The sequence below is a fragment of the Puma concolor genome, chromosome E2 (assembly GCF_028749965.1).
Source record: "Puma concolor isolate L17-30 chromosome E2, mPumCon1.1.hap2, whole genome shotgun sequence".
Taxonomy (NCBI): domain Eukaryota; kingdom Metazoa; phylum Chordata; class Mammalia; order Carnivora; family Felidae; genus Puma; species Puma concolor.
The window spans coordinates 43272728-43293470 of record NC_141681.1 but is presented as its reverse complement, the minus strand read 5'-3'; the positions used below and the strand labels follow the sequence as shown (position 1 = coordinate 43293470).

Genomic DNA, 20743 nt, shown 5'->3' with positions numbered 1-20743 from the left:
AATGTTGTGGAAAATTACTTTGATATTGCTTTCTTGGTACCGAATCACAATTAGGCTGCTGTGAGAAGTACAGGGAAAGAATAAATGAATAGTAACAAATCAACACAAACAGCCTGTGTCAGGAACACTTTGCTCAGGGAAAGTAACATAAGCATTACTTAAAGTTTTATGACTGCGTTTGATGTGATTTACGTAGAACGTCAAGGTTGCCTCTCACCCGCCACGTGGCGAAAGTGGTCCAGCTCCATTTACAGCCAGAAGAACACGGCTCGAGCCCCAAGTGTGCTCTGTGCACGGTCTGCCAGGCCCACGCTATCCCCACTGTAGGGGGACACTCCTCTGAGCTTCGTGTCATCCCACACACCGTGCCAGCCCGAGGCTCTTGGTTTCTCTCCTGGCTCGTCACTCCACCCTGGATCCTAGCCGTCCTGTGGGCCCTGGCCCCACTGGTGATGGAAAAGATCCACATGCTCAGGGACAGCTGTGCAGGGCAAGGCCAGCTGGTGTGAGGGGCAAGAATCTGCCACCCACAGGACACACAAAGATCAAGTACTCTGATCTGACGGCCGGCTGCAACATGGCAGGACACACATCCCGGCCACCAGATCCCAACTCTACCCAGGAATATAGCATTTGTCCCAGCAGTGTACCATGGACGGGGGCATGGCCCTGCCCCAAAGGCACGCTCACGCCTTCCCTCCCGGGCTTGTCCCACAGAGCACGGACCCCGAACACAAAGACCCTCTGCCCATGTGTGTGCCCCAACCACACACGCACCAAGACAGGCACCAAAGATCCATGGGTCACCCCCAAGGATACACCATTTACCCCAAGCCATACTTGAGGACCCCTGTTCAGTACCTCATTTCTGCACAGATAACATACAACTGGGGATGCCAATCTCAGCCGGCCTGACCCATGGGGCTGGGTTCTGCCGACATAGGGCCGTCAGCCACTCTAAGGCTCACGTGAGGCTGTGAGGTCCCCACAGAGGAGCCATCCTGGTCACATGTCCTTGCTGCTTCAGAAGCCGGGGAGGAGCCAGAACCACTTCTGACAGCCACTCCCCCACCCTCTGTGAGGCCCCAGCCCAGGTGTGAGTCAGTACCTGTGACTTGCCTGCTGTCTCCTGGGGTCCCACTGCCCTGGCTGCCTCTAGTTGATGAAAGAATGAACTCATTGGCCTCCCCGACCGGGGCCTCTGGTAGCAGCTGCCAGGCCCAGGGCCCCTGCTCTAGTCTCCTTGTGCCCCTTCTGATTTTCTACCTGATGCCTATGGGCCTTCAATCTGTGCTTAGGAGGGGTGAGGCAGCCAGAGCTGAGGGTGGGGCTGGAGAAGGGCTGGGCACTGCTCTCCTATAGGGTGAGCCCTGCAGGCAAGAGTGGTGCAGGAATCTCTCTGCCTAAATCCACGGCCTCTACTCTTCCATATTGTCCTCGTCCTGGAGCACATGGGTGTCTTCACAGACCTCCCTGCTAAAGGCCCCCAGGCCCACAGCTGAGATACGAGTAAGGGCTGTGTCTGAGCAGCAGGCACCCTCCTAAGCGCCCCTCTCCACATTCTGCCTGCCTGAGGCTCCAGAACCATCCTTCCCCTTGTCTCCTCGCTGCACCCCACCTGTCCTCAGCAGACCTCTGTAAGTCATGAAGGGTGCTCCCCTCAGTGGCTCACGAGGGACGTGTGGGATGCAGGTGGGAGGTGGGGTAATCTCAGCTTCACAAAGGCAGGAGGGGCCCAGGCCAAGGGGCTGGATTCGAGGGGTTCCAGGGCTGGCACAGAAACAGAGTCCCATGGGGGCCACAGGCTCAAGGAGAAGCCATTCACCCTCTGATGTCCCAGACAGTGTGGGAGAGGCCCCAAGAGATGGCAGAATCCTCTTTAAGCCTCAGCTTCACCGAAAGCAACAACTGGCTGAGAGACAGGCAGCCTGGCCCTCACTTCAAGAGGAGTGACCACAGGCTAGAGGCCAGAGGCCAGAGGCTGATGCCTGCCAGTAGAAGGCCAGGACCCCTCCTTTGCCTGCCGGGAACCTTCAGCACAGACTGGGCACCAGGGCAGCCGTGGAGGCCTGCACTGTGGACAGGAAAGCTGGGGCAAGTGGGCGGCGGGGCCGAGCGCAAGGGCTCACCTGGCACCTGCCGAGGGGAGAGCTCCGTGGGGTCCTGCAGGCTGATGAAGAGGAGGAGGCCTGCGGCTCCAAACAGCAGGATGGATGAGAACATGCAGGCCAGCCGCATCGTTCCGGCTCGTGGGGTCATCCGGGGCTTGCTCCGGGCTCACCTCTCGGGTGTGGGAGGTGCGTTCTTCCCTCATCATCCACACCAAGCGTCCATCAGGCCACAGTCTACAGGGCAGATGGGGAGAAAGATGGTCCATCACTGAGGCACAGGGCATCCTACGTGGGCTGAGGCCCCAGTCACTGCCTATGACCAAGCATAATCCCTGGATCCCTCCATCCCTTAGAATGTACTCAGGTATGTCCCTTGCATCCTTCCAGCCCAAAGAGGTTGAGGGAAGTCCAGTCACTACCTGTTGCTGGGACACCAGCTTCCCAGCAGGGTCCCCTGTATCTGCACCCCCAGAAAAATCATGGAGAGAGACACTCCCCGGACTCTGCCTGGGGAAGCCCAGGCTGGAGCCCTGAGACCCAGAGCCTGTAATGGGCCCTGCACTGTCCAGGCTCTCTGAGCTTCCAACAGAGCAGGTGTGCTCCCTAGAAAGGGTCTACGCCCCGAGAAGAGGCAGCAATCTGGGCCTTTGTCCCTTATAACTGTCCTGGTGGACAGAGGAGCTCTTGGATCTCTCTGCCCTGGCTCCTCCCTGCAGGATGCTGGGGACAAGTGTCTCCACAGAGCGAGATACTTTGAGAAGGAGCCTCCCAGGCCCAGAGGCTACCAGGGACAGAGACTCCCCCTCCTGGTTGCTTCCCTCACCAGCCAGAGCTGTGCCGCCCTGACCCACAGATGGGCTGGTAGGATGGAGACCCCACTGGATAGTCCGTCGCATCAGTGGGAACTGAAGCTTTGGCCCGATCACGGTTACTCCCACTATGAGGCCCTCTGGCCTGGAGCTGAGGCAGCCTGACTTGCATTTGACAGATCCCAGGCTCAGAGACCGGTGACAACATCCCTGTGACACCTGTTGCTCTGGCCACTGCAGACCCAGAGCATGCCCAGGTGACTTGCCCCTCCCCCTGGTTCCTCCTGAAGGGCACAGAAATACCAACCAGTGACTCCAAATGGGCCAAGCTTGTGGGTCAAGGGGGGGGGCACCCCAAGGCCATCTGCTCATAGGAAGGATGTAAGTTCCTGCAGCAGGGGGAGGCATGGGTGGAGCAGGATAGGGGCCGGAGAGCGATCTGCACAGGAGGCCATGCTACATGGCATTCCAGAACTTCCCCTGTTGGTGGTGGAAGGTTGCTCTGTGCCCTTGTCTTTGCCCCTTCCTAAGTTCGGGCTTAGAGATACCACCCTCTTTCTACCAAAACAGGCTTGTAGGAAGCTTCCCCAGCCCTGGCACAGGGCAGTGCTCAGGGAGGTAGAGGCCAGGAGGACAGCTTCCAGCAGCCTCTGAGATCATAGTTGGGTGGCGGGGACCCCAGGCCAGATGTGCTGCTTGGCACAGGGTCATTTCCCTGCCGGGGGTCTTCTCAGGCACAGTAATTTGGTCAGGGCTCCCATTCCTGACCAGGCACCCAGGTGTTGGGGGAGGAAGCCCCAGCTATGGTCCCTCTGTGTCCTCATGCTCCTGGGGGGCAGGAGGCAGGAAGTGGTAAGAGGAGCCCTTCCCTCCCAGGCCCAGACAAAGATTCCCAACGACTAGACTGTCCTCAGCAAAGCTCTGGTGCTGAAGAGTGTTAAATTGCAGGTTTGGGTTTCTCCCCTCTGCAGTCACTGTAATTATGTTTTCACTCAGTTAACTTTAATTAACCTGCCCCAGGCCTCTATGCATGGGGAACGCGCCTGAACGCTGGGCTCTCTGGGCTGTGCTGAGCAGGTGGTTCCCACGACCTCCCAGCTTTGATGTTTGGGAGGCAGCGCTGAGCAGGGCTCAGTTTTGTCTCTGGAGCTGGCTCCAGGTTTGAAGTTGGCCCTGACTTCCCTTCCAATGGCCTCCCCCCGCCCCACCCCAAGAAAGACTGCTGCTTCCTGCCATTGCCAGGGACACCCACGGGGCTTACACAGGGTAAAAACAGGCAGCCACCTGTCCCCAAAGGTTCAGACCCTGGAGTCCCTCGTGGGGGCCTGTGGTTTCTCCCTCTACGGCTGCCCGGGATGGGTCCTGGGGACCTGGCTCATTGTCCTGCAGAGACACAGGTGCAGCCATGCAGGCCCAGGCCCCACTGAAGGGCAAGGTCACTCTCAACACTGCCCATAGGATGCCCTGTGTCCTGAGATCTCCCAAGCCCTTCCCTTCGTAATGATAGGCACTGTGTGCCGGGACCACCCTGGCCAGCCCCAAGGTGTGGGAGAGGATGGGGGGAGATGGAGCTGCTCTCTCTGGCCCTCACTCTGGGCCCTCCTGCCCCAGAGAAGTTGGCTTAACCCCTGGGGGGGGGGCCCATGCAGTCACAGAAAGGAGTCAGAAGAGTGGGAACAATGTCACACACACTGGTTCATCAAGGACAAGACCCTCAGGTAGGGAGCAAGGGGCGCAGCTCAAGACCTTTCTGGAGCAGAGGCACACGCACTAACACACATACACACACACACACACACACATATGCCACGGCACACACACTCCATCAACAGGCCCCAGCAAGGCCCCGGCTGTAAAGAAAATGCTGCAAAACCCTGATTATCCTGGCCGTGGTGGTGACACACTGCCTGCAGCCACACCAGCCTCCTGAGTCAGACAGACGTGGTCAGGAGACCAATCTGACCTAGGGCGAGGGAAAGAGAGGAAGGAGGGGAAAAAGAACGGCAAGTTTATGGCTAGGGCACAGGGCTACCTGGCAAAACTGTTAATAAAATGCCACCCAATCTCAACCCAAAAGCTCTATTTGATGAAAAAAAAAGGGGGGGGGGGAATCAGAAGCAGATGCGATCATCATTGCATTATTTATGGTCAATAGCACTGCACAAGTGACTACAAAAGAACTGGCCAGCCCCCTCTTCTCCCTAATTGTCACACTGTCACCATACAAGCCAGTACTGACTACCCCTGTCCCGCAGCAACGACCTGTCCTCATTTGTTCCTGAATCTACCCAAACCAAACCCACCACGTGGAACCAGGCCCCAGCAGCCCATGTGCGTGGAACCAGGATGAGGACCACATCTCTGCCCCCAAATCTGGGGAGAGGGGAAGAAAACCAGCCCCAGGACCTGCACCTTCACGCTGGCCAGAGCATCAGGGACTCAAGTGTCTGATTTCAGAGACCCTCCCTTTTGTTGACCCCTCTACACCCGCCCCCCTCCACGAGAACACAGCACCCTCTCTGTGAAGGGAGGGAAGCTGGTATTAGAGCCACGCATCGCTTTCCCCGGCCAGCCCTAAGCATCAGACCTCAGCCTTCCCCTTTGAGACCTTCCTCTCGGTGTTTGTTCTCACTGGAGACCACCTACCCAGCTAACTCCTTGCTCTGTGCAAATGGGAATCAAAAGGTTAGCATGCCTCCCCTCCTGGGTCGCTGGTTTGCAGTCTGGCTGGGTCTTCAATGCCCCAGGAGGGGGCCAACATCACAGAATCTGTAGGAACCTCCTTCCTTTACAGGTGGAGGGGAGCTAGGAGATCACCAGACACTTCAGAGAGTGTGCACATCTGATCCCCTACTGTTCCTGTGAGGGTCCTTGTCTTCAAAGTCACACGTTATTTTCAAGGCAATGGGAAGATGCTGGTCCAAAGGCTGCTCATCTCCCTCTCCTGGGAGTCCAGCTGCTGCCTGGGAAGTGGACCCTACGATCCGTCACAGGCTGGGGCCAGGCTGCCCAGGGCCCCGTAAACACATTCACAGGCCTCTGCTCCCATCTGGGACACAGTGCATCGCACTCGGCTCCAATGACAAGTGGAAGACCCTCCCCTTCCTCCCTGCCTCTCTGCCAAGACCAACAGACAATAAGACAATTCAAATAACTGGGGGTGGAGTAGGGAGGAGGCAAGAAAAATAAACAGCCCACTCAGTTTCCAGAAGGTCCTGTGCTCACAATCCCTCGTTTTCCCAGTGGCTTTCTCTCCCTGAGGCCTGAATGGCATTGCCAATTTTTTACTGTAAGAAAAAAAAAATCCAATTAATCTTGTAAACACCTCCTGGGACACAGGTCAAGGCCAAGGATTCCTCCCATTTCCTTATTTATCTGATTTAAAAATTTGTCTCTTGGGAAAATTCACTTTAGGGCACAAGCAAGGACTTGGGAATTCAGCCAAAACACACGCACCTCCAGTGGCGACAGGCCGGCAGGCGGATGGACGGATGGCTCCAAGGACACGCTTGGCTGCGGCTGCTCCAAGGCCTGGATGCTTCCCCCAGTCACCCAGAGGACCCCCTCTGGCTGTGAGGACCCGCTCCCGTGCCCCACTGGAGACGGCCGGAGGCATCCGGCCATGTGCCCATGGGAGCACCCACTTGGTGTGTGGACCCCGGGCCCCAGAAAGTTCTCTGTCCAGTCAGTCTCTTCCTTGCACGGGCAGGAGCGAACAATGACGTCCCTCCCGGCTGAGGGCTCCAGGAGGAGCTGCTCATCGGGAGAGAGGCTGCTATGGCAACTTGAGGAGAATGGAGCCAGGCACTGCCGTCACCTTGAATCCGGCACCAAGCATTCCACCGGAGCGGCAGAGGGGGCTGTGCCTCCGCTCTGCCCCTGCCGAGGCTCCTGCGCTGGGGCTGACCTCCCGCCTCTCCTCTGCAGCCTCCTGGCCTCAGTAACTCATTTGCTCCTCACCGAAACGGAGCACACAGCCCAGTCCCCTGAGAACACCACCTCCATCTGTTTTGTCAGACGAGTTCTTCCGTGTGTGCGGCTCCTGCTTGCTTCTGAGATGGGGTTCTTCTTGATTTCAGCTCATTAAAATCCTGCAGCTAATTAAAACTGTTCTAACAGCAGCGGCGGCAGCGGCGGCAGCAAACTCTGGGATGAGTCCCTCCAGTTTTTATGCGTAGGCATAAAGTTGCAATGCTCTGTGAGGGTGACGAACGGCTGCAATTGCTCAGACTCTGGGGCGGGGCTGCAGACTCCAGCCCTGCTGGACACGGGAGAGCGCTGACCTAGGTCCTGAAATGCCCTAGGCCCAGCCTCAGCACACCCCAGCGCACAGGGCTGTACCCCACTCCTGGGGGAGGTAATTCACCCGCCAGAATCCTCCCCACTACAAGGCAGGGATTCTCTCCAATCCCCCATGATTTCTTGTCGGGGTAGGGGGAGAGGAAAGGGAGCCCTAAGGTATAAGTCGGGCTCAAACAGCCCTGAAGCCTTGTCCCCACAGACCCACTAGGAATGCTACCGCATGGCTTCCCACCACTGCTTACACAAAGAGCCTGAAGGGAAGCCTGCAAACACGCAGCTGCAGTGAGGGGGTCCTGAGAGCCCAGCCAAGGTGCCATAAGCTACAATGCCCTTGATTACTTTCAGGGGTAGGACCACACCATGGATGCAGTCTCTTGCCCAGGACTTCAGGGAATTTTATGAAGCAGGGTAGGGGATAGTAATTCAGTAGGTAGAGAAACTGAGTCCTACCCTGGCAGAATCTGGGATGGGGATTCAGCACCCCCAATCCTGTAAGCATGTGTACCTCAATTACAGCCCTTCTCCTACCACGTGGAGAGTGTTCACACACCTATCTCAGACCCTCAGAGACCTGAGAGCAGCATCGAGGTCTCTCATCTTTGTATTCCCTGCACAGTGCCTGGCACAGGGAATGGGACCAACATAACCTGTGCCTCGTGTGACATGAGCATGGATTAACACATGGAGGTGTCTGGGCCATCTGAAGAGAGGCACTCCACGAACCTGGAATTTCTAAAATGTCATGCATGTTTTAGGGAGCTGTGGGTTTGTTTTGATCAGGTCTGGGTTAGAATTATGTCCAAAGAGTAGCCCAATCCTGTGAGAAAAGAGGCAAGGAAGTGAGCTCCGTTAGAGAGCCTGATGGAGCCTGGAAGCTCCCACATACCCAGCGCACACTCAACACCAGGATGCCATTTTTGTATCCTCAGTTTGGTAGGGCAGATTTCAAATCACAGGGCTTGAAGACTAATACACTCGTGGAGGTAAATGTGGACTCTATCGCTATACATGCCCATGTATTAATGCACATTTTATATGTACAAACAAATACACAAGTCATTTAGATGCCATAAAATGGATTACACTAGGAAACTCCCTACACAAAATTAAAGTTTGAATGTGTTGGTCAAAAGTCAGTGAAGAGAATGGGGGAAGATAGTGGAGAAGGAGGATCCTGAGTTCACCTCCACCTGTGGACACACCAAGGCAACACCTACATGTGTGACAGCTCACTCTGAAAACTTGAAGACTGGCCAAACAGATCTTCCCGAGCTAAAGACATAAAAAGAAGGCCAAAGAGATGAAGTTGGGAATGCAGCCCTCCATGTGGCAACCCATGAACAGGAGGGACAACACAGGCACAGAGTGAGAGGACCCAGCCCCACACCAGGCACCCCTGGCCTTGAGGACCTGCACAGGGAAGATGAGCCCCCACGATGTCTGGCTTTGAAAATCAGCAGGGCCTGCCTTCAGAAGAGCTGGAGGGTTATAGGGAAACCGAGTCTCTAGTCTTAAAGGGCCAATGCACTATATCATTGGGCCCAAGACCCAGCACAGAAGTAGCAGTTTAAAAAGTGCCTGGGGTATTCATGAAGGGGACTTATTGACTAATTTTAGGATGTATATTGGAGGGTTCAGGATATGTAGGAGTTTTCTCCAGGAATGGAAGTGCTGGCAGGTACTCTTTCTCTTGTCCTCCTTCTGCTTTGGCAGGCTCTGGTGGGAGCCAGTTCTGACATTCTCCCTCTACCTTGCTAGCATCTTGCCCTGCCCCCAAATTTCCCTGCAGACTAGCCCCACTCAACCCAACCCACCAGCAGGTGCCCCTCCAAAGCGGCTCTCACACTGGGCAGTCCCAGCCAGGATCTGTGCCCTTCCAGAGTGACTATCACCTGCCACACCCAGCAGGCAGCTCTGGTCAGAACTGGCACATCTCCAGAGCAAATCCTGACCCAGGGAGTGGGGAATGAGCCCTACCAACCAGTGTGCACAGTAGCTCAGTTGGCTCTTTCAGCCCACTGCATGTGAGGCAAGCCCAGCCCACCAATGTGCCTGCAGACAGACTGAAAACTAGCTCCACCCACCATTGCACCCTCAGCAGTCAGCCCAGTCACAACAGGAGGGTGCTCGCAGCCCACTTAGGGGAGCACCACATATATCCATATGTAACAAACAGAGAATCAGACAAAGTGAGGAGACAGAGGTACATGATCCAAACACAAGAAGAAGACAAAACCCTAGAAAACAAGCTAAACAGAACAGAGATAAGGAATCTATCTGATAAAGAATTCAAATTAATGTCCATAGGTACTCCCCAGACTTAAGAGAGGAGTGGAAGAACTCAGTAAGAACTTTAACAAAGAGATAGAAAATATAAAAAAGAACCCGTCGGAGCTGAAGAATACAACAAGTGAAATGAAAAATTAACTAGAAGATTCAACAGCAGAACAGAGGATGCAGAAGAGCAGATCAGTGACCTACAATTGAGGGTAGTAAAAAAACAACTAAACTGAACAGTACAAAGAAAAAAGGATTTTTAAAAAATTAAAATACGGTAAGGTACTTTTGTGACAACATCAAGCAAATAACATTCACATGACAGGGGTCCCAGATGGAGAAGAGAAAGAAAAAGAGGCACAAAACTTATTCAAAGAAATAATAACTAAAAACTTCCTTAAGCTGGGGAAGGAAACACACATCCAGGTCCAGGAATCACAGAAATCCCCAAACAAGATGAACCCAAGGAAGTCCACACAAGATACATAATAATTAAAATGGCAAAAATTAAAGATAAAGACAGAATCTTAAAAGCAGCAAAAGAAAACAAGATACCCACAAGGGAAGCCCCATAAGGCTATCAGCTGAATTTTCAGCAGAAACTTTGTAGGCCAGAAGCGAATGGCATGATACATTCCAAGTGTTGGAAGGAAGAGACCTATACCAAGGATATTCTACCCAGCAATGTTATCATTCAGAATGGAAAGAGAGATCATGTGTTTCCCAGCAAACAAAAGTTTGCTCACCTGGCCTATAAGAAATGCTAAAGAGAATTCTTCAGAAAGAAGAAAGAAAAGACCATAACTAGAAGCAAGAAAATTATGAAAGAAAAAAATTCACTGGTAAAAACAAACATATAGCAAAGGATCAATCACTTATAAAGCTAATATAAAGGTTAAAACACAAAAGTAGTAAAATCAATTATATATCTACAAAAATTAGTCAAGGGATACATAAAAGATGCAAAATATGACATCATATACATAAAATGTGGAGGGGAGAGTAAAAAAAATAGTGCTTTTATAACGTGTTTAAACTTAAATGACCATCAATTTAATATAAACTGCTATATACATAGGATGTTATAGATGAACCTCATAGTAACCACAAATCAAAAACCTATAATAGAGAAAGGGATTCAAGTATAACACTAAAAGTCATCAAACACAAGGGAAGACAGCAAGAGAACAAGAAAGGAACGGAGAACTACAAAAACAATCACAAAAATAATTAACAAATGACAACAAGCACCTACTATTAATAATTACTTTAAATGTAACTAGATTAAATGCTGCAATCAAAAGTCACAGGGTGATTGAATGTATAGAAAAGCAAACTCATCTATATGTTGCCTACAAGAGACTCATTTCAGACCTAAGACACATAGGGGATGAAAACTGAGGGGATTGAAACAGATATTCCATAAAAATGGAAGGAAGGAAGGAAGGAAGGAAGGAAGGAAGGAAGGAAGGAAGGAAGGAAAGAAAGAAAGAAAGAAAGAAAGAAAGAAAGAAAGAAAGAAACAAGGAGGATGGGAGGAAGGAGAAGGAAGGAAGGAAGGAAGAAAAGAAAGAAAGAAAGAAAGAAAGAAAGAAAGAAAGAAAGAAAGAAAGAAAGAAACAAGGAGGACGGGAGGAAGGAAGGAGAAGGAAGGAAGGAAGGAAGGAAGGAAGGAAGGAAGGAAGGAAGGAAGGAGAGGAAAAAAAGCTAGGTTAGCAATACTTAAAATAGACTTTAAAACAAAGACTGTGGCAAGAGACAAAGAAGGGCATTATATAATGGTAAGAGAATCAATCCAACAAGAGGATAAAACAATTGAAAATATCTATGTACCTAACACAGGAGCACCTAAATACATAAAGCAAATACTAACAGACATAAAGAGAGAAATTGACAGTAATACAATAATAGTAGGGGACTTTAACATCCCACTTACATCAATGGCTAGATCATCTAGACAGAAAATCAATAAGGAAACAGCAGTTTTGAATGACACATTAGACCAGATGGGCTTAACAGATATATACAGAATATTGCATCTAAAAACAGCAGAATACACATTCCTTTCAAGTGCACATAAAACATTTTTCCAGGATAGATCATATGTTAGGTCACAAAATAATTCTCAATAAGTTTAAGATTGAAATCATATCAAGCATCTTTTCCAACTGCAATGGTGTAAAACCAGAAATCAATTACAAAAAAAAAAATTGGGAAAAACACAAACATGTGGAGGCTAAACAATGTGCTACCAAACAACCAATGGATCAAAGAGGAGGTTAAAGAAATCAAAGAGAAGGCAAAAAAAAATGCATGGAGACAAATGAAAATGAAAACACAATGGTTAAAAATCATTGGGACACAGCAAAACAGTTCTAAGAGGAAAGTTTATAGTGATACAGGCCTACTCCAAGAAGCAAGAGGAATCTCAAATAATCTAACCTTACACCTAAAGGAACTAGAAAAAGAACAAACAAACAAAGCCCAAAGTCAGCAGAAGGAAGGAAATAATAAAGATCAATCAGAGCAGTAATAAATGAAATAGAGACTAGAAAAAAAATTAGAAAAGATCAATGAAACTATCAGCTGTTTCTTTGAAAAGATAAACAAAATTGATAAACCTTTAGCCAGACTCATCAAGAAAAAGAGAGCACCAACATAAATAAAATCGGAAACAAGAGAAGTTACAACTGGTAGCATAGGAATACAGAGGATTATAAGAGACTACTAAAAAAATGACAACAATTGGACAACCTAGAAGAGATGCGCAAATTGCTAGACACATATAATCTTCTACAACTGAATCGGGGAGAAATAGCAAATTTGAACAGACTAATTACTAGTAATGAAATTAAATGAGTAACCAGAAAACTCCCAACAAGCAGAAGTCCAGAACCAGATGGCTTCACAGGTGAAGTTGGCAACACCAAATAATTAAGGAAGAGTTAACATCTATCCTTCAGAAACTATTCCCAGAAATAGAAGAGGAAAAAATGCTTCCAAATTAATTGTATTAGGTCAGCATTATCCTGATACCCAGGCCAGATAAAGATACTACAACAAACAAAAATTATAGACCAATATCCCTAATGAACACAGATTCAAAAATCTTCAATGGATTATCAGCAAACTGAATTCAAAAATACATTAAAAGGATAATTCAACATGATCAAGTGGGATTTATTCCATGGAAGCAAGTATAGTTCAACACTCACAAATCAATCAACATGATACAAAACATTAACAAAATGAAGGATAAAGTTATATGATCATCTCAATAGATGCAGAAAAATTTGACAAAATTCAACATCCATTCATGATAAACTCTCAACAAAATGGGTATAGAAAGAACACACTTCAACATAATAAAGGTCATGTATGACAAACCCACAGCTAACATCATACTCGATGAAAAGCTAAAGGCTTTTCTTCTAAGATGAGGGACAAGACAAGGATGCCTACTCTCACCACTTTTATTCAACATAGTATTGGAAGTTCAAGCCACAGCAATCAGACAAGAAAAAGGAATAAAAAGCATTCAAATTGGTGAGGAAGAAGCATGCCACTTTTGCAGATGACATGCAGATGATACTATATATAGACTCCACCAAAAAACTTAGATCTAATAAAGTAATTCAGTACAGTTGTAGGATATGGAATCAATATACAGAAATCTGTTGTGTTTCTATACATCAATAACAAACTAACAGAAAGAGAAATCAAGAAAACAATCCCATCTATAATTGCATCAAAAAGAATAGAATACCTAGGAATAGATTTAACTAAGAAGGTGAAAAACCTATATTCTGAAAACTATAAGACATTGATGAAAGAAACTGAAAGTGGCACAAATAAATAGGAAGATATCCCATGCTTATGGATTGGAAGAATTAATATTGTTAAAATGTCCATACTACTCAAAGCAATCTACAGATACAATGTAATCCCTATCAAAATACCAATATTATTTTTTATATATAACCAGAACAAATAATCCTAAAATTTATATGGAACCACAAAAGACCACAAAGAGACAAAGCCATCTTGAGAAAGAACAAAGCTGGAGGTATCACAAGCCCAGATTTCAAACTAAACTACAAAGCTATAATAATCAAAACAGTATGGGACTGGCACATAAATAGACACATAGATAAAGAGAACAAAATAAAGAGCCCCAAAATAAACCCGCCAATTATATAATAAATTAATCTTCAACAAAAGAGGCAAAAATAAACAACAGGGAATAGTCTTTTCAATAAATGGTGCTAGGGAAACTGGACAGCTACATGCAGAAGAATGAAACTGGACCACTTTCTTTCACTACACACAACCATAAAGTCAAAATGGCTTAAAGACTTAAACATAAGACCTGAAACCCTAAAACTCCTAAAAGAAAACATAGGCAGTAAATTCTTGGACATTGGCTTTAGCATTATTTTCCTGGATATGCTTCCCCAGGCAAATTAAAAGGAAAAACAAACAGCTGGGACTACATCAAACAAAAAAGCTTTTGCACAGTGAAGGAAACCATCAACAAAATGAAAAGGCAACCTACTGAATGGCAGAGGATATTTGTAAATGATGTATCTGATAAGGGGTTAATATCCAAAATATATAAAACTCTCATACAACTCAATACAAAAACCCACAAATAATCCAATTAAAAAATGGGCAAAGGACCTGCATAGACATTTTTCCAAAGAAAGACATACAGATGGCTAAAAAACACAGGAAAAGGTGCTCATCATCACTAGTCAGCAGGGAAATGAATATCAAAACCACAATGAGATATCACCTCACATAAGCCAGAAGGGCTAGCATCAAGAAGACAAAGATATAACAAGGAGAGGATATGGGGAGGATATGGACAAACGGATCCCTCTTGCACTGTTGGTAGGAATGCAGATGGTGCAGCCACTGTGGAAACCAGTACGGAGGTGCCTCAAAAAATTAAAAATAGAACTACCATATATGATCCAGCAATTCCATTTCTGGGCATTTGCCTGAAGAAAACAAAAACAGTAATTTGAAAAGGTAATATACATTCACTACAGCATTTTTGTAATAGCCAAGACATAGAAGTAACCCAAGTGTCCATCTATAGGTGAATGGATAACAGATGTTGTGCATACATATATATGTGTGTGTGTGTGTGTGTGTGTGTGTGTGTGTGTGTGTGTGTGTGTGTGTATACACACATACAGACAAGCACATGATGGAACGTTATTCATCTATAAAAAAGAATAAGATCTTGCCATTTGCAACAACAGGGATGGAACAAGAGGATGTTATGTTAAGTGAAATAATTCAGACTGAGAAAGACAAATACCATATGATCTCATTTATATATGGAATCTAAAGACAAAACAAACACATGACAAGTCAATGAACACAACATGCTACAACATGGATGAACGTTGAGGACATTATGTTATGTGAAACTAGCCATTTGCAGTAGGACAAACACTGTATGATTCCATGCAGTCAAATTCAGAAGCAGAAAGTAGAACAGTGGTTACCAGGGGCTGTGAGGGAGAGAGGAATGGGGAGTTGTTAATTAATAGGCAGTTTCAGTTGGGGAAGTTGAAAGAGATTCTGGAGACGGGTGGTGGTGATGGCTGTACAACAATCTGAATGTATTTGATGCTTCTGGACTTAAAAATGATTAAAATAGTAAATTGTATATCATGTGTACCTTACCACAATAAAAAAAAAATCAACAAAAGCAAACTAAAACTTGATACTGAGCCAAAATCACCCTCTTCCTGTTAAGTTTCACTCATGCCAGAGATGACTGCATGTGGGCCCAGGAGCTGAGGACCAGAGAATGGTCAAGTTCATGGTCATGTGAAACATGACCAGGACATGGGGGAGCTAGGGTTGTGGCTCTGGCAGCCTGAACAAAGCAGCTAGATATCATGAGATGGACAGCAGCTTCAGAGTGGGGAGCCCACGCCAGGTTCTAGGTCTGGCTGCCCTTCCCCCCCAATCAGCTGTGGGACCCTCATGACTTAATTTACTAATCTCAGAGTCAGTCTGCATCCAAAATATCCATTGTAGATGAGTTCTCAAGTTCCTTGCAGCTCTGGTATGAGACAAATGTCAAAACAGAAAGGCATTTCTGTGAATTTCATTCACACGAGGCCTCTTTCAGGCAGAGCAGGAGATCCTTTGGCTAGGACATCCCTTATCCACACTTGCCACCTGTCTCTTGCCACAAATCTGGATAGCTGCTGGGCTCCGATGGACCAAAGCTGCCAAGCTGTTTCCCTTTAAGACCACTTTGACCTTTTGGAGGGAGCAAAGGGCTCCGATGCAAGTGTTAATCTGGAAATTGTGTTCTCAGGTTCTTTCTAAGCCACAAAGTCTTGCTCCCCTGAGGCCTGCCTGGCTGAGGTGATTCCCAGCTGAGGCCACTCCCTCCCTAGATGACCACTGCTCTCCATGTTTCAACATCTACACTGAGCCCAGCTGAGACAGTGCCTCATTTAGTGATAGAATACATTTCAAGGCAGAAATCGACACAAGGCTAATGATGGGGATCCCACTGTATCCATCATCACCTTTGTCATTTAAAAATCTTTAATTTTTAAAGAATTTAAAAGGGCAACATGAGGGACCCTTGTGGTGATGGAAATGTCCTGTATCTTGACTGTATCAATGTCAATATCCTCATTGTGATATTGTACTATAATTTTATAAGATGGACTGGAGGAAACAGGAAAAACGGTACATGAGATTTCTCTGTGTTATTTCCTACAACTGTTATGTGAATCTAAAATTATCTCAAAATGAAACGTCTAATTTTTTAAAAAACAAGAACTTAAAAGTAAAAGTAACTGGCCTTTCAACTCATGCATAATGGAAACAAATTCCAATGTTGTGCATGTAAATAATAGATAACCATTTTCATGGATCAGTGCCACCTTTTGTTGTAAAGAAACATTTTAAAGTTAAGGGACTATGCCTTTAATAGGAAAATTTGATGTGTTAGCAACTACTGGTTGATCTTTGTGCATTTTTCAATTGCAAATTGCACTTTAAAAATGCAAACAATTATTAATATTGATTTGGACTCAAACAATATTGAATTTCAATATATTTCCAGCTCTTTTATGAATTACCCTGTGGATACGTGGTGATTATGATAAAAGAGCATTTGCATGCTCAATTTCTTTTCAGTGAGGAACCTTGAAGAGGGCTGATGTGATCCATGGATAATGAACTTCACAGGGACAAGACTTGCTTCAGAGTCCTCCGCCAGGCCCTCAAACTTAGCAGGCAGCACAGACTTTCAGGGCCACTTTCTCCAAGCCAATATTACAAAGCACAGGCTATGAACAACTGCTCAAGGTCTGGAATGGGATTTAGTGTCATAGTTTTTAGGGAAAGAAAAGGAGAAGGAATAGACGTGTATTATGCTTTGTTAACCTTCCAGGTACCATGCAGAATACTATATAAACATCCCATTTCACTTTTGAACAGTAACCACTTTTTTTTTTTTTAAGTAGGCTTCATGCCCAGCACGGAACCCAATGTGGGGTTTGAACTCACGATCCTGAGATCAAGATCTGAGCTGAGATCAAGAGTCGGATGCTTAGCTGACTGAGCCACCCAGGAGCCCCTTGAACAATAACCTCTTGAAGTGAAAATCATTCTCCCTACTTGACACAGGTTTGGTTCTCTGTGAGGAGATGCAGAGATGGAGTCTGGGGTGCAAGATGTTAATTAAGGATCAACACCTGTGAAGGGAAAAGGGAGGAAGCCAAGGTGAGCAGGAGAAGGCAGACAGGGATGTTGGTCCAACCCAGGCTGGGCAGGGATCTCTGAAGTAGGTGTAGCCTATGGGAGTGTCCTGTAGCAGGCAGAAATGGCTGCAGCTTTATGCCTTACCTTACTCAGTACCTGGGTGTGGCATGCCCAGAGAAAGGCATGACCCCAGATCAGACAGTTGCTGCTGCAGCCAAAGAAGATCCTAAAGGAGCTGACAGCTGGGGGATGATTGCTGACCACAAATCTCATGGGTGGTCAGTGTGTTCTGGAAGGGGGTCTGGACAGCACATCTCCCAACTTTGCCACCGATTTACGGACGATGAAATTAAGACCCAGAGAGACTAAACATGGCCAAGGTTACACTCTACATAAGCCATCCCAGATCTGCCTGACTCAAATCTTGCCTTCCCACTCCCCATTCACCGCTTCTCCCAGACAAAAGCATAGATCAGACTGTCCTGACCTTCAGCTACTGAGACATGAAGGTCTGAAAGTCTCCAGGGGAACACGCAGAAAGTCTGACTGCGTAAGCAGATACCCTCACCTCACCTCTACTAACATCCCTGCAACATGCACGTGTGTATGCACACACATGCTTAGTTCTTGGTGATTATCTAATTGCTAATGGAAGGTGGGGGCATGGATTATTTGGGTTAAAAGTTCCCCTGACAGTACAGCCTGGAGAGCATCCCCCCCCCCCGCTCCACCACAACAGAGCCACTGGATTTTGCCAAGAGCAGCAGACAATGTATGATGCTGCACGGCCTTCTTGTACTTTTAGAAAGCACTGAGCTATTCACATTTTCCAGCTGCTCTGACATCCACAGACACAGCAGGGAAAATTATAGGGAGGGAAAAAATTGCATATTTACTTCTCAAAATTGAAAGTTGGGGTATAATATGGACAGAAAAGAGTGTATGAGTAAACCTAGAATGCCCTGGCCCCTGGCAGGGTGCGGCTGCCTCCAAGCTGCAAACGGCAATCCATAGACTCCAGAAGAAGAGAGAATGGCAAGGAGGTTTGGCTTCCTTCCAGGGAATCCCTCTCCTTGTGGCTGGCACAGGGAGGACCCAGAGGACTTGCTTTTGTATTCCCAGCTGTTAATAATGCCTGGCACAGAGTAGGTGCTTGGGCAATGTGCGGTGAGAAAAGAGAGAGATAGTAAGAGGAGGGAGAAGGGGGAGGGATCCTTGCACACTAGGACCAGCTGGGTCCTTTGGGCTGAGGTCATGTGGAGTCCAGCAGGTGTACCCTGTGGGTCTGCACAGTTCACATGCACAGCCATCCCCTTTGGGAGAGGCTGGCCTCTCTAAGCTGGCTCCATGGCTAATCATCACATTCTTGATCCCCACTAGTCCAGCATGATTTACCCTGGAGCTCTCCTCAGAACAGTTGGTGTCTTCCAACCTGGGGGCTCAAAGACTAAGAATACGGCAGAGCAATCAAGTCTGTTGGCCCTGTCCTGGTTGTTCTGTGGAGAACTGGGTCTCCCTGAGGCTACTGGGAGGGGGCCAGGGCTGTGAGTAACCTGGAGCTTCTAATGAGTGGCTATGCATAAGACGGGAGCCTGCCTCCTCCATGCGTCTCTGCCTCATATCTCTCTCCAGGGGACATCCTGTGCTTCGGGTCTCCTCTACCCCACTGATCCTCAATGGTTTCTCCCTCTTTCACCACAGGGTGTTGGGAAGTCAGAAATGTGGGTCCACCCTAACCCTCACTCCCCACTCCTCCTACATGTGTCCTGTCCATCTTTTTTTTTTTTTTTCCAGGCCCTCAGTGAGGCTGATTCAGCACCGAGGGCCTGGACAGCTCCCTACCTCCACAAGAGTGGTCATAGGACAGTAGCTGCCACTCTCTTGTTCAAAAGGGTCTGAGGGCCCCCCATTGCCCAGTGGCCCAAGTTTGAATGTCTTAGCATATCCCACAAGGCCCACTGAGTATCCACTGTCTGCTGCTCTTCTGTCTTCAGTCTCATTTCTCACCATCTCCTGTTGGTCCCCAGGTCAGCTGTGACACTCACCCGTGGATTCCTGGAGCCCCTGGGCTTTCTTCTAACACAGGTAACAGTGAGAGACTAGTGTAGAGGAAAGAGACCTGGGCTCCAAGTGTTTGCCACTCAGCACTACATTCTCTCACTAGAAGACTTTGGGTATCATCTTACATTTCTGAGCTTCAGTTTTCCCCAACAGTGAGTTGGTTTGCTGGATTGATACCACAGGGCTATTTGTGATGAATACTACTGTCCTTGGGTAGAGGGAAGAGGCTCAGGACAGGTGGGGTAGGCCACTGGGTAGTCCTCTCCCTGCAGGGCACATGCTCCTCCCGGTGGTCTTGCCCTTGTCTCCAAATGGCTTTGCGGACTTGTTTGCTTACCTTAAAACAACACACAAGGGAGTCTGGTTTTTCTCTCCCTGAGCCTTCAGCCTCTTTTCTGCTGTTACATGTCCATGCGTTCTCATCTCTTGGCCTCAAGGACACAGGCAGAAAATGTGCTAAGTCTTTAATGATCCCTAGACATGGTATTCCTCGGTATGTTTGCCAGGCTGGAGTGCTAGGGCAAGGATGTAGGCAGCAGTCAGCTGACTGGGAGCATCCCATAGCAGGATGGCACCCACAGAGATCCCACTCATGCCCTTGTGTCAGCGTGTCAAATGAAGGGGCACTTAAGCCCTAACTTCTTGCATTTGCAAGGAAAAAGATACAAGTGGAAATATACACTTTCATAATGAGAACCAGAGTGGCCAATCATTGTTCTTCAGTGAACACTTGTTTGAAGAAGCCCATTTCTAATACTAACTATATGACACTTTATAAAAATGAAAGTTATTTTTAGAATGACATGGCCAATGACCCTTGGTAGCAGATCCAGGCCTTCAGATCTTCTAGTTTGGAAACCTAGATTTTTAATCAGAAATTTCTTGATTCTCAAATTGGCAAGCAAGACCCATTTTTTAAACTGACTTGAGGCAATCAAAACTCATGTCCAAGCTGTATTTGACCTAGGGTCCACCCATTGCCACCGTGGCCATGAAAAACATAGTCCATATTGGGAAAAGGCACCTGACCTCTGGATAAAAATGATTCAAGGAGTTTTGTGCAAAATCAGCGGAGAGGAGAAAAAGCCTATGAGTCAGCTGGTGAGGAGAGAGGCTACAGCAGCCTGGCTGGTCAGGAGCTGTGTCCTACCACTCTGTAAGTGGATGGCACTCATGCAGAAACACAGGCTTCCAGCACAGGGCACTGGCCTCTGCCTGGTGGACAGTCACTGCAGTGACACAGGATCCACCAGCAATGGCGCACGTGTGCACGCGCGCGCACACACACACACACACACACACACTCATGTGCACCAGTTTTGGGTTGAATGGCGTTGCCCCTGCCAAATTCACATGTTGGAGTCCTAACCCCCAGTACCTCAGAATATGATCTAATTTGAAAAAAGGGTCATTGCAAAGATAATTAGCTAAGAC

The 20743-nt window shown here is 47.6% G+C and overlaps 1 protein-coding gene across 3 annotated transcripts in view; it reads right to left on the bottom strand.

The window, feature by feature from the left end:
• The window catches only part of CHST8 (carbohydrate sulfotransferase 8), a 127148-nt gene that overhangs the window by 61356 nt on the left and 45049 nt on the right, over window positions 1-20743 (bottom strand). For 2 of the 3 annotated variants that reach the window (XM_086689600.1, XM_086689602.1), the window contains exon 2: window positions 2130-2345. In XM_086689600.1, coding sequence (XP_086545726.1) covers window positions 2130-2259 — 130 coding nt within the window. In that variant the 5' untranslated portion in view covers window positions 2260-2345. Of the gene's footprint in view, window positions 1-2129; window positions 2346-6376; window positions 7101-20743 lie in introns of those variants that run through there. The other variant, XM_086689601.1, reaches the window with a different exon arrangement.